Below are 11,659 nucleotides of genomic sequence, written 5' to 3' on the forward strand. Positions count from 1 at the left end.
TATGGGCTCCGTTGCCCACTCTTGGCAGAGTACCCATAAGTTTTGGTACCCAGGAGATATTCACTTAGAGCCTGCAAGGTCATGAAGAGTGCCTCTTTGATGATGGTGAAGCAGTGGGTCCTGCCACTTGGCAGTAGTCCTGACACACACACTCAGTGGCGAACACCCTGAGGCTCATTGCCTTTCCTCAGCGTGAAGTGTGCTCAGCGAGTTTGTACAACTCAGCTCATCACTCACCATTACAACGTACACCAGATAGGGTTTCGCCCAAGTAATATCACCTACCATGGTGTCAGATTAGATATGAAATAAACAGAGCAACCACCCCCTTGTCTGTTTGTCTCATTCATCTTAAGAAATGCAAGGAAATCGTTCTTTCAGAGTACTGGGCTCCTGCGGTATATGCAGCCAGGCCTTCTTCCATTCAAACATACCTAGCTGCGTCTGCATCTCACGGGCATATAATTTAAACCTTCTTTAAGCATGTAGACGAAGGTCCAAAGATTCCTATGGTGTTCAGAAATTAAGCCTATGATAACACTGTGCTCATACCAACAACATTTACAGGCTGTGCTCGCCACTTAACATACAAGCAGTAATTAGTTCTGTATGACACTTTCTCTGAAGCAAAGCAAACTCCCATAAACAACTCAATATGTCAATCTAAAACGATAGTAGGTTTTCCCTTAACAGCATATGATATCTCAGAACGAAGGAGCCAAGACAGAAAGAGAAACATAAGACAGGGGAAAATTTCAAAGGACTTTTTTTTTGCTTTTTTTTGCTTTTGAGGCCTGCACCTTGGGCACATGGAAGTTCCCAGGCTGGGGGTCGAATCGGAGCTGAAGCTGCTGGCCAAAGCCACAGCCACAACTGTGTGGAATCCAAGCCGCCTCCGCACCCTACACCACAGCTCAGGGCAATGCTGGATCCTTAGCCCACTGAGTGACCCAGTGGATCCTTAGCCCACTGGGTTCATTACCACCGAGCCACAACAGGCACTCCTGAAGGACTTATTTTGATCACGTGAACTTACACCCTCCATCAGGAAAACCCTCCTGTCAAGAATTTGATTTGGGGCATTCCCGCTGTGGTGCAGTAGGATCAGCAGTGTCCCTGCACTGCCAGGACACAGGTTCAATCCCTGGCCTGGCACAATGGGTTAAAGGATCTGGCCTTGCCCCAGCTGCGGTGTAGTTTGCCACTGGTGTGCAGCTGCAGCTCAGATCTGACCCCTGACCCGGGTTTTCCACATGCCGCAGGGCGGCCAAAAAGAAGGAAGAAAGAGGGAATTCTGTTTTGGCATTGTTCTTTTTTCTGTCTTGGGGGGAAACACTACAATTCCCTAAAAATGAGAGGAAGAACTGAGACATCGTTTCATCTTGAAAAGTTTAGAAATACTTAAGAATATTTCATGTGGATTCCAGGATTTCTGGCAGGCTTTGTCTTTGAGTGGTGCTCATCACGTACATAGACAGAAAACTCAGCATTCCCCTTTTCCATCTGCTTCCAGATGACTGTGTTTTCAGGGGCTCAATGAAGTGCTAAACTGAGTATGGCCAATCTAATCCCCAGTCTCATGCCTGCACCCTCATGTAAATGGAGCCTCCACCTTTTTTTCTCTTTTTGATTAAGTAAATCAATATCACCTCGGTGCCTTATTTCGAATGTATCTTTTTACAGCCACTGCAAATATCAGGCCCAGATGAGAGATGTATATGCAAGTTCCATGAAATAAAATCCCAGTCCTTCTAACGTTTATGCAACTGGCCAGGTAGCACCAGTCAGTTTCACAGACGTCTGGACTTGTTGGGGCACAAAAATGTTTCACTATGCCAAGACGAAGCGTTCCTACTGAATCCGAGTATATTCTTTTGAGAAGACCATGCAGGTTGTCTCTGGATGGGAGAGGGGGGGTTTCCACCAAAGACCAATCACGCTTCTCATTCAGTTACCATCCATGTTCATCAGGAAAACCCAGGAAAATGTAGGCAGCTTCTGTCATAATGATATCATTACACCGTTACTACGACCTCTGCCAAATGAATGAAAACTTTTCTATATTCATTCAAATGGTACTGTTTTTGATATGAAGCATGAAAATATTCTCACCATGACTAGGTGTACAGATATGATAGTCGTGACTTCTAGGTAGGAAGCACAGCCCTGAGGTTTCATTACACCACCTTGGATTTGTAAGATATCCTCCCAGAAGACAAATCCGTAGGTCAATGACTCTGCATTATCTGCCAAGACTCTGGAATAAGTGGCTCCACGAAAAGACAATCTTCAGATATATACATGCTCAGTGTACCAGGGAAGTTAAGCAAAAGGAAAAAAAAATCCTCCCTCTGCCAAAATAAGTAATATTTATTATAGGATAAATTCTCTTAAGTGAACAAATATCCATGATTCTCTCATTAGGCTGTTTGTTTTGTTTTTTAATTAACCCTACGAATTGTTTTATATTTATAGTTGTACAACCATCATAGACTGTATTTTAAAGGAACTAATAACAAAATGAAACAGGCATGTGTGGTATTTAACCCAGTACACTAAATCATAATATAAGCAATTCAATTAGACTATCGGTTTTGAAATAAGGAAAAACATTGAAGATAGTTTTATTTATTATTCTATAAACAGAAGTGTATCTGTTCATTAACTTAATTATGCACTTCTCAAGAACTTCACTGATTATACTGAAACCCAAAATGAGCATACAATGAATGCAAAACATATCAATTAACTGAATGTGTACCGAGAGTCCATAAACCCTGAGGTCTACCATAGGGAAATTGTTTATATATTTGTTGCTAATTGTGTGTGTGTGTTTTTTTTTATATTGAATAAATGTGCTAGAGAGAGAGAGGGACAGTTATGAAAGAAGAAATTTCCTGGAACTATTATCCCACTTATTCTCTAGATTTCGCCTTCCCCAGCACCTCTCTGAATGCTTTGGCCACGTCTTTGTTGCGGAGGCTGTATATAAGGGGATTCAGCATGGGAGTGAGAATGGTGTAGAAGGTTGACACCATCTTGTCCTGGGCTGGGGACCGATTGGACGTGGGCCTCATATATATGAACATAGCTGCTCCATAATACATCCCCACGACGACAAGGTGGGAACTACAGGTGGTGAACGCCTTGTGCCGACCCTCCCCAGAACTCATGCGAATGACAGTTGTGATGACCCGTGTGTAGGAGATGATGATGAGTGACAAAGGGAAGAGGAGCATTACCACACAACAGATAAAAATGAGGGTTTCAAAGGTGGAAGTATCCGTGCACGAGAGACGTAGGAGTGCTGGGACATCACAGAAGAACTGGGATATTTCTCGGGAGCCACAGTAGGAGAAGGACAGAGTAGCAGCTAACTCTATAATCCCATCAAAGACCCCAAGGATCCATGAAGAGGCAGCCAGGAGCCCACAAACGTTCCAGTTCATGAGCTTGGGGTACTGAAGAGGGTAGCAGATGGCAGCATAGCGGTCATAGGCCATGACAGCCAATAGGAAGCACTCAGCCCCAAAGAGGGACACATAAAGGAATATCTGGGTTTCACATCCTGCTACAGAAATGGACTTCCTGCCAGACAGGTAGTTGCAGGCCATTTTGGGCACCGTGGTGCAGATGAGCATGAGGTCCATGAGGGAGAGTTGGCTGAGGAGGAAGTACATGGGGGTGTGGAGCCGGCGGTCCAGGTAGATGAGGAGAACCATGACAGTGTTTGCCAAGAGAGCCACTGTGAAGATGCCCAGCACCAGCGAGAAGAGAAAGATGTGAGTGGGCGTGTGGCTAAAAATCCCCATCAAGATGAAGTCAGAGCTAGCCGTCTGATTCTCCCATTCCATGATGAATATTTCCTTCCTCTAGAGCCATAAGAAGTTATAAATGTCAGCTCTTTGTGTAGTCTCTTACTCAGTATCTACTCCTCTGTGTGTGCTACTCTGGTAAAGCAACATACACGATATGGTCAGGACTGGAACAGGATGAGCAGAGACTTCTGCAGGCAGGTGGCATTAACCACACTCAAGCTCTGCCTCTACCAACCTGCATGTCCTCTGACCAGTTACTTCTCTGTGCGCCAGTTTTCTTCCTTTACAAGGCAGAAATAGCTTTTTAATTGAGTTTCTGGGATTATTAAACAAGGTACCAAATGCAATCCACAGCATATGGAAAGGGCATTTGGTTTCTCAACAACATTATAGTCTATACTAGGTCGAATTACCCATAAATTTCTCATCTGTCAGTATGTAATAAATTCTATAACAGTGGAATAGAGCACTTCGAATGTCATTGCCTATACAGTAAAATATAATAACTCCATCTAATAATCCGCCCTTTCTAAGAGATATTCACAGTTGTATTCATATAATTTTATTTGTGCACCAAACTTAGGGATCAAACAGAACTACTAGTTTTACTGTTACATAAATGATGAACTTCCCATTCAGAATAATTGGTGAATAATTGCAAGTAATTTATACTTACAATACTATAGCATGAATAGATGATTTATTTGTGGATGAGGAAGTAAAAATCAAAATTATCGTCATGTTTCAGTCTGAGAAGGACAGTATCTTGAGATTTCTTTTTACATTCTGCCGTGATTCTGCTGAATTCCCCAATCATCATCAAATGTGGCAAAACAGAGAAACACATGTCTTGGTGTATCTCTATCAGTACGAGAGTGAGCCAAGGCCAGCTTATTGTGGTTATGAGAAGTTGAATTGTTTTCCAAAGGATTAGATAAAAGCCAAATAAACAGACACTGTATATGTTGTTGGAGCATCAGGGAAGTTGGAACCAAGCCAACTTCATGACAAAAGATAGCTCAGCATAAAGTTTAATCCAAAATAAATGAACTCAGAAAATATAAGCTTCCACCATCTTAATCATTACCATTATCATACTTTTGGTAGTTAATCATATCGTAGTAGTTTGCTAGATTGCAATAACAAGGTACCAACAATTAGTTGGACTAAACAACTGTAACTTATTGTCTCCCAATTCTGAAGGCTAGAAGTGGTGTCGGCAAGACGAATTCCTTCTGAGGGCTTCAAGGAAGACTCAGTTTCATGCCTCTCACCTTATTTCTAGGTGGCAGTCTTTGCTATTCCCTGGCTTGTTGAAAAGAATCCTGATCACTTCCTTCCCCTTCACCTGGTAATCTTGCTGGGTTTGTGTTTGCCTCCAATTTTTTTTGTCTTTTTTTTTTTTTTTTTTGGAGGACACTGGTAATTTAGATTAACACTCACCCTACTGACCTCATTTTAACTTGATCTCAAACGGCCCTTTTCAGGTGTTCCCGTCTCGTGGCACAGTGGTTAACGAACCCAACTAGGAACCATGAGGCTGCGGTTCGATCCCTGGCCTCGCTCAGTGGGTTAAGGATCCTGCATTACCAAGAACTGCTGGCAGCCGATGTGGCTTGGATCCGCTTGGATCCCAAGTTTCTGTGGCTCTGGCGTAGGTCGGTGGCTACAGCTCCGATTAGAAGCTCAGCCTGGGAACCTCCGTCTGCGTGGGTGTGGCCCTAGAAAAGACCAAAACAAAAAAAAAAGTCATTTTCATTTAAAATGACCTCTTTATTTTATCTCCAAATAACATCACATTCTGAGGTATTGGGAATTCAATGTATACATTTTTAGGGAGAGACAATTCAATCCATAAACCATCTATTAATTTCCATCTTTATTTTATCCTATTATTTTATGTAATGACTTATTCTCTAAACTAGCGTATAGGCCACTAAAGGATAATGTCTTCCTTTTAAAAAATACTATTTTAATCAAACAGAACTGTGCTTTACACAGAGTTGAATAAATGCCTCCCGGGGAAAAAATAAAGTCTTGAATTAACAAAACAAATCCATGAAGAGCTCCTTTTAAAAGAATGCATAGCCTAGGCAAGACTAATATTACTCAAGTTTTAAATATGGGATGAATTAATGTAGGCCTAATTAAGATGAAAATAGATCTATTACTTTGGAAATATCTAAAATAGTATAGGTTTTCATCCATATCTGCCTCTCTGAAACCAAGAAGTGCTAGAAATTTGGTAATTTAAACTTCTTCTTCCAACCTTACCTTCTAGTGTCTCCCAAGAAGATACAACGGCACTGACTGAGGAAATAAAAAAGCTTAAATTCCTAGATTTTTTTTCTCCTAGTTAGATTTCTTAGTCCACAGGGATTTATTCCCTTGCCTTTAATTACACTGGTGAAGTTGTCTTCTAATTTTTACCAAGGTCATCAAGGTAATTGTTCCTGTTTTTGGCATAAGCTTTGTTTTATACCAGGAAGTATCATCATCAATAATACAGGTTGCTTGAAATATTCACCTGGCTAATGTCTAACTTTAAAAATTTGAACAATTTCCTATCCTCTATCCCAATGGTTCTCAAACCTAGATTCTTAGTAGACTCTCTTGAGAAGATTTTCAAATGTTTTCCAGGAGTTCCCGTCATGAGTTTGATCCCCAGCTCGCTCAGTGGGTTGAGGATCAGCCATTGCTGTGAGCTGTGATGTAGGTCACAGACCCGGCTCAGATCTGGCATTGTTGTGGTGTGGCGTTGGCTGGCAGCTGCAGCTCCGATTCGACCCCTAGCCTGGGAACTTTCACATGCTGCAGGTGCATCCCTAAAAGACAAAAGTGAAAAATATAAGATGTTTTCTAGTATCAGACAATTCTGAGACTCATTGAATCAGAATCTCTTGGGAAGAGGCCAGACAGTGCTATTTTAAAAAGCTTCCCAGTAGAGTCTATTGCGCAGCCTCTATTTTTTCCGAAGTTAACAAGGCCATCTTGGCCCTTGGGTTCTATTGTTTTCTATCCCAGACCAAATCTTATTCAGTAAGTTTTATTAGTCCCTCATATGTTCTTTGTCCGCGGATACTTTTAGATTAAGCTACTAATAAGCCCCAAACATGCTTGTTTTTCATTGAACAGCTTTGATACAATGCGTAGGCTTGCTGCCAGAGATATTTTACTTTACTATGGCTGAAAAAAGGAGCGGAATCACTTGCTAACTTATCAGCATAGAACCTGAGATGATTACGGAGATAATGAAGGATTTCCCCTTTTGTACCACTTCATTGTTATTATTTTGGGGGGGGGGGAGAATATCTAGAATATGCACAAATGGTCAAATATTGTCTTAAAACACATTTCACCAGTCACTGTTGATCTCCTTTTCCTTATGACAGCAGTGATTCAAATATTCAGCCCTCACTCGACAGTCAGTAAGTTTTCACTTCTCTCTCTGCATGGTTCACCCTAAAATTTCCTGCCTGACCCTAATTAGAAATCTTTAAAAGTTGAGATTCAAATGCCTGACACTTATCATCAATTGGACACTTTGGGGAGATGTGTTACTCCCTCTGATCCCTGGGAAATGTGGAGTCTTCTTAGTTCTATGAGAAGGACCCATGGTGGGAGGAGTCCAGGAAACATTCAGAAGTCCCAGTAACACCCCGAGTTAAGTAGTTGGAGAACTCCTCCTTATAAGGGACAAACGAGGGATAGATGGAGCCTTACCAAAATTCTACCTACCTTAGTTCATCTCAGTCCCCCAGTCCATTAAGCTCCTTTGTAGCTGCTTTCGAGTATGCAGCAAGTTGCTCTGCAACTGGGCTTTATGATACCAGATCCAATGGTGCATAAAGGGTTAAATAAAGATGCTCTATGATGCCTTTGTCAATTCACAAGAAAAAAACTTTCGAAAAAAAAGCTCCTCAAAGAGTTCCCTTGTTGCACATCGTGTTAAGGATCTGGTGTCACTGCAGCGGCTTGGGTCACTGCCGTGGTTCAGGTTTGATCCCTGCTCCGGGATTTTCCACATGCCCTGGGCATGGCAAAAACAAACAAAATCAAAACCAAAAACCAAGCCAGACCAAACGAAACCTCTTTATTCTTTACTGGGTTTGTAGAGACTTAATGCTGTGCCATGGGACACAGAGGATGACCATGTGACCTGAATTTCCTCTTAAATATTGGGTTATCTGATCTGCAATCCATAAAAATCACGGCTGCACAGCAGAGTCCTTCATCCATGGTTATCTCCTACAGTCACTTCTGGTCATCACAGAATGAAAACCAGAAAGCCTACCAGAGAGGCATCCATTCCATATAAGTTCATGTTTTGTGTAGATATTTAGATTCAGATATTTCGATTTGAGTAGCTAGAAAACAGTATTAAACACAATCCATGTAGAGGAAGCACAATCAACAACAAAAGCATATGTACAGTGGATAGCAAGGAAAGCTGCCTAACTAGATAAGAGTTTACGAGATATATGAAAATGTTTTCAGTCGTAAGTAATAGAAACCCACCTCAATAAGGCATAATCAAAAGGGTTTTTTCCCCCTAATTAGAAGGCAATAGCTCACTTCAAGCACGTTTCATGTGCTATTCTCTCAGCTCTGCCTTCTGCCACTCCCCAGAGCCAGATCAACGGTGCCTGTGGAATGAGTGGGGAGGGATTTATGTAAGATTTGTCCTTTAGCCTAAATTGGCCAATGTAGTTTAGGTGCCCACCTTAGACCTTTAATGCTAATCAGGATAATGCTAGGTGCTAAATTAGCTTAAGCTTGGGCTCACAAACCAGACAAAGGAAATAGCTCCTGCTTGAAGCTGCCCTCAATTCATCAAACCACCCTCCTGCCTCAAAGCAGATGAGGGTGAAATATCTGCTCTAGATTAGCTATGGAAAATAGATCCTAAAAAGGATCAGATTTTAGCTTCCTTTAAAAACTAGGTGAGGTCTTAGTTAATTCGCTCAATAAATGATGTATCAAGTGAAAAAATCTAGGTTAGAAAGCGTTCAGTTTGGAAAGTAATCTCTTGAAGGCTCCATAAGACAGGGGTAAAGCAGGTAAAGCTGCTGAACTGAGCCAGGATGGAGAGAAAGAGGATAGACAATTGAGGTTACTGTAAAAATCAAAACAAGTCAATACATTTCGGGACTAGAGTGGTTATAATCAGAATGCAAATAAAGAACAAGCATGAGAGACATGAAGAAAGTATACAGGGAGTTCCCGTTGTGGCGCAGTGGTTAACGAATCTGACTAGGAACCATGAGGTTGCAGGTTCAATCCCTGGCCTTGTTTAGTGGGTTAAGGATCCTGCGTTGCCGTGAGCTGGGTGTAGGTTGCAGACGCGGCTGGGATCCCGCATTGCTGTGGCTCTGGCGTAGGCCCGTAGCTACAGCTCCGATTAGACCCCTAGCCTGGGAACCTCCACATGCCATGGGAGCGGCCCTAGAAAAGGCAGAAAGACAAAAGAAAAAGGAAAAAGAAAAAAAAAAAGAAAGTGTAACTGGACAGTGGCCAAGAAAGGGAAGAATTGAAGACACTTCCTGGCTCAGCAAAGGTCCTAATGGAGAAATTGGAACATGGGTCAGTGATGGGTCCGTGGTTGGATTTACGTAGCTTGAGCCTTTAGGAGATTTTCAGGATGCTGGGAGATGGGAGTGAGAATCTAAGTAAAAGACATAAAATAGAGATGAATACATTCTCTAAGAGAAGCAGGTGATCGGAGCTATACAAGAAAAAAGAAGCCAACATAGGAGTTAACAAAAAGAAATGTCAGAAAGACAGGTTAGAATCAGTACTATACTGTATTGCTAAGGACAAAAAAAAAAAAAAAAAAGAGGCAGGCAACTGATGTGGAGAGCGCATCACCTACTTGGTTCAAAGGTCATTGGTGTCGAGCCAGGAAATTGAGCGAAGCCAGATTACAGCATGACAGGAAATGAACACTTAGACATGAAGGCAGTATAGGTTTTAAGCTGGTGAATTCTGGAAAGGGGAAAAATAAGAGAAAAACTAGCATGTTAAGGGCTACCCTAAACTTTTTTAAGACAGGGATCGAAAGGGCATCTGTACATATTTGAAGACATGAGGGAAAGTCTCAAGGAAATAAATGAAAAAAGCTATAGATAACTAAATGGAAGAGGTTCCAGAGATTGTTGAAGAGAACGTGCTTGGCATGTTAAAGGAAGTCAGGACTATTATTCCCTTGGGAGAAGAAAGGCAGCATAAAGAGATGTGAAGTGGCCAGGCGGGCTCTGGTTATTGGAGATATTCCTTGGTGGAGTGGATGATCCTATGGGAGGTGGTGGTGGTGGCTGAACAGGGCTGGAGAATGAGGGCTGAGAGTGTGGGCTTATGACATTGACAGAGGAGACAAGACAGGTCACTGCAGCACCGATTGTTCCATACGACTCCCGTGCCAGTACCCCGCCCAGTCGGAAACAACTGGTCTGGTTGAAACTGCTCATTGGTAAAACCATGCTATGGCCCTACTGACCCCTGACCAACTTCTCCCATGTTTCCCGAAGCAGCTCCAATTTCCTCCGCCTGCAAGACTGAGGCTTTCCTTTGAGAAGAGGTGCTGGATTCAGTAACAAGGAAGATGAGATTCCCATTGTGGCGCAACAGAAATGAATCTGACTGGTACCCATGAGGACGTGGGTTCCATCCCTGGCCTCTTTCAGTGGGTTAAGGCATCCAGCATTGCCCTGAGCTTGGGTGTAGGTGGCAGATGCGAATTGGATCTCGTGTGGCTGTGGCGTAGGCCAGCAGCTACAGCTCCAATTCAACCCCTAGCCTGGGAATTTCCATATGCCTTGGGTGCTGCCCTTAAAAAAAAAAGAAAAGAAAAGAAAAGAAAAGAAAAAAAAAAACCAAGGAGGGTCCACTTTGAATTCCATATAAAAGACTTCTCATTTTCAAATACAATAATGCAATTAATACCGAGATTCCTGGGTACAAGAGAACTGCAGAGAATTTGAAAAGGGACATGAAAGATAAACAGGAGCTACTCCAAGTCTTCCCTTTGCCTCACTAGACTAATCATCAATTATTTGATATTGTCAGAGTTCCAATTGTGGCTCAGTGGCTTAAGAACCCGACTAGTATCCACGAGGACGTGGGTTCCATCCTTGGCCCTGCTCAGTGGGTTAAGGACCTGGCATTGCAGTGAGAGGTGGTGTAGGTCATAGACCAGCCGACTCAACCCCTATCCCAGGAATGTCCATCCGTATGCCTCAGGTATGGCCCTAAAAAGCAAAAAAACAAAAGGAAAAAAAAAAAAAGACTTGATGTTGTCAGTCACTACTCATAGTAGGGTCTCTATACCCCTATTTTTTGAGTGGCCTTTGCCAGATGGCAAAAGGATTCCCTCTTTAAGGGTTAACTGCCTTCAGCTTCCCTCATCATTTTAAAGTCCCATTCTCTGCTTGGGCAAAGTGATGGCACGAGCTAAACTTCTGGGCATGAAATAAGAAACTTCAGTTGCTTTACAAGATTTTTCCCCCTGAGAAAGAAGCATGAGGAACTCTTTCAAGAAATACTTGTGACATGTGTGTGTACTAGGAATCACCTTTCCTTTCTTTGACCAGAGAGACAGTGTGGCAGCATTTCTCTTTGCATTACTTGCAGAGGATATGGCTAGAAACAGAAATGTTTCTCACCACGGCCGTTACATGTTAGGCTGTAGCATCACTTTAAGTGGAGGGCGGGGGGAGCATGAAATCCACATGCAGGCCATGTTTTAGTCACACCACCTATAGGCATGTCATAGGCAAAAAACCAAACTTGAGGTGGTATCATCTTACCATCCACGTTGATTGGGAAAATGTAGACAGCTTGTC

At 42.4% G+C, this 11,659-nt stretch overlaps 1 protein-coding gene across 1 annotated transcript; it reads right to left on the reverse strand.

The window, feature by feature from the left end:
- Window positions 1-2,915: 2,915 nt before the first annotated feature.
- LOC125119256 (olfactory receptor 2M3-like) lies at window positions 2,916-3,854 on the reverse strand. Its single transcript, XM_047766100.1, has one exon. The coding sequence runs from the start codon at window positions 3,852-3,854 to the stop codon at window positions 2,916-2,918; it is 939 nt and encodes a 312-aa protein (XP_047622056.1).
- Between the last annotated feature and the right edge of the window lie 7,805 nt (window positions 3,855-11,659).

Source organism: Phacochoerus africanus, unplaced genomic scaffold (genome assembly GCF_016906955.1).
Source record: "Phacochoerus africanus isolate WHEZ1 unplaced genomic scaffold, ROS_Pafr_v1 Scaffold_190, whole genome shotgun sequence".
Lineage (NCBI taxonomy): Eukaryota > Metazoa > Chordata > Mammalia > Artiodactyla > Suidae > Phacochoerus > Phacochoerus africanus.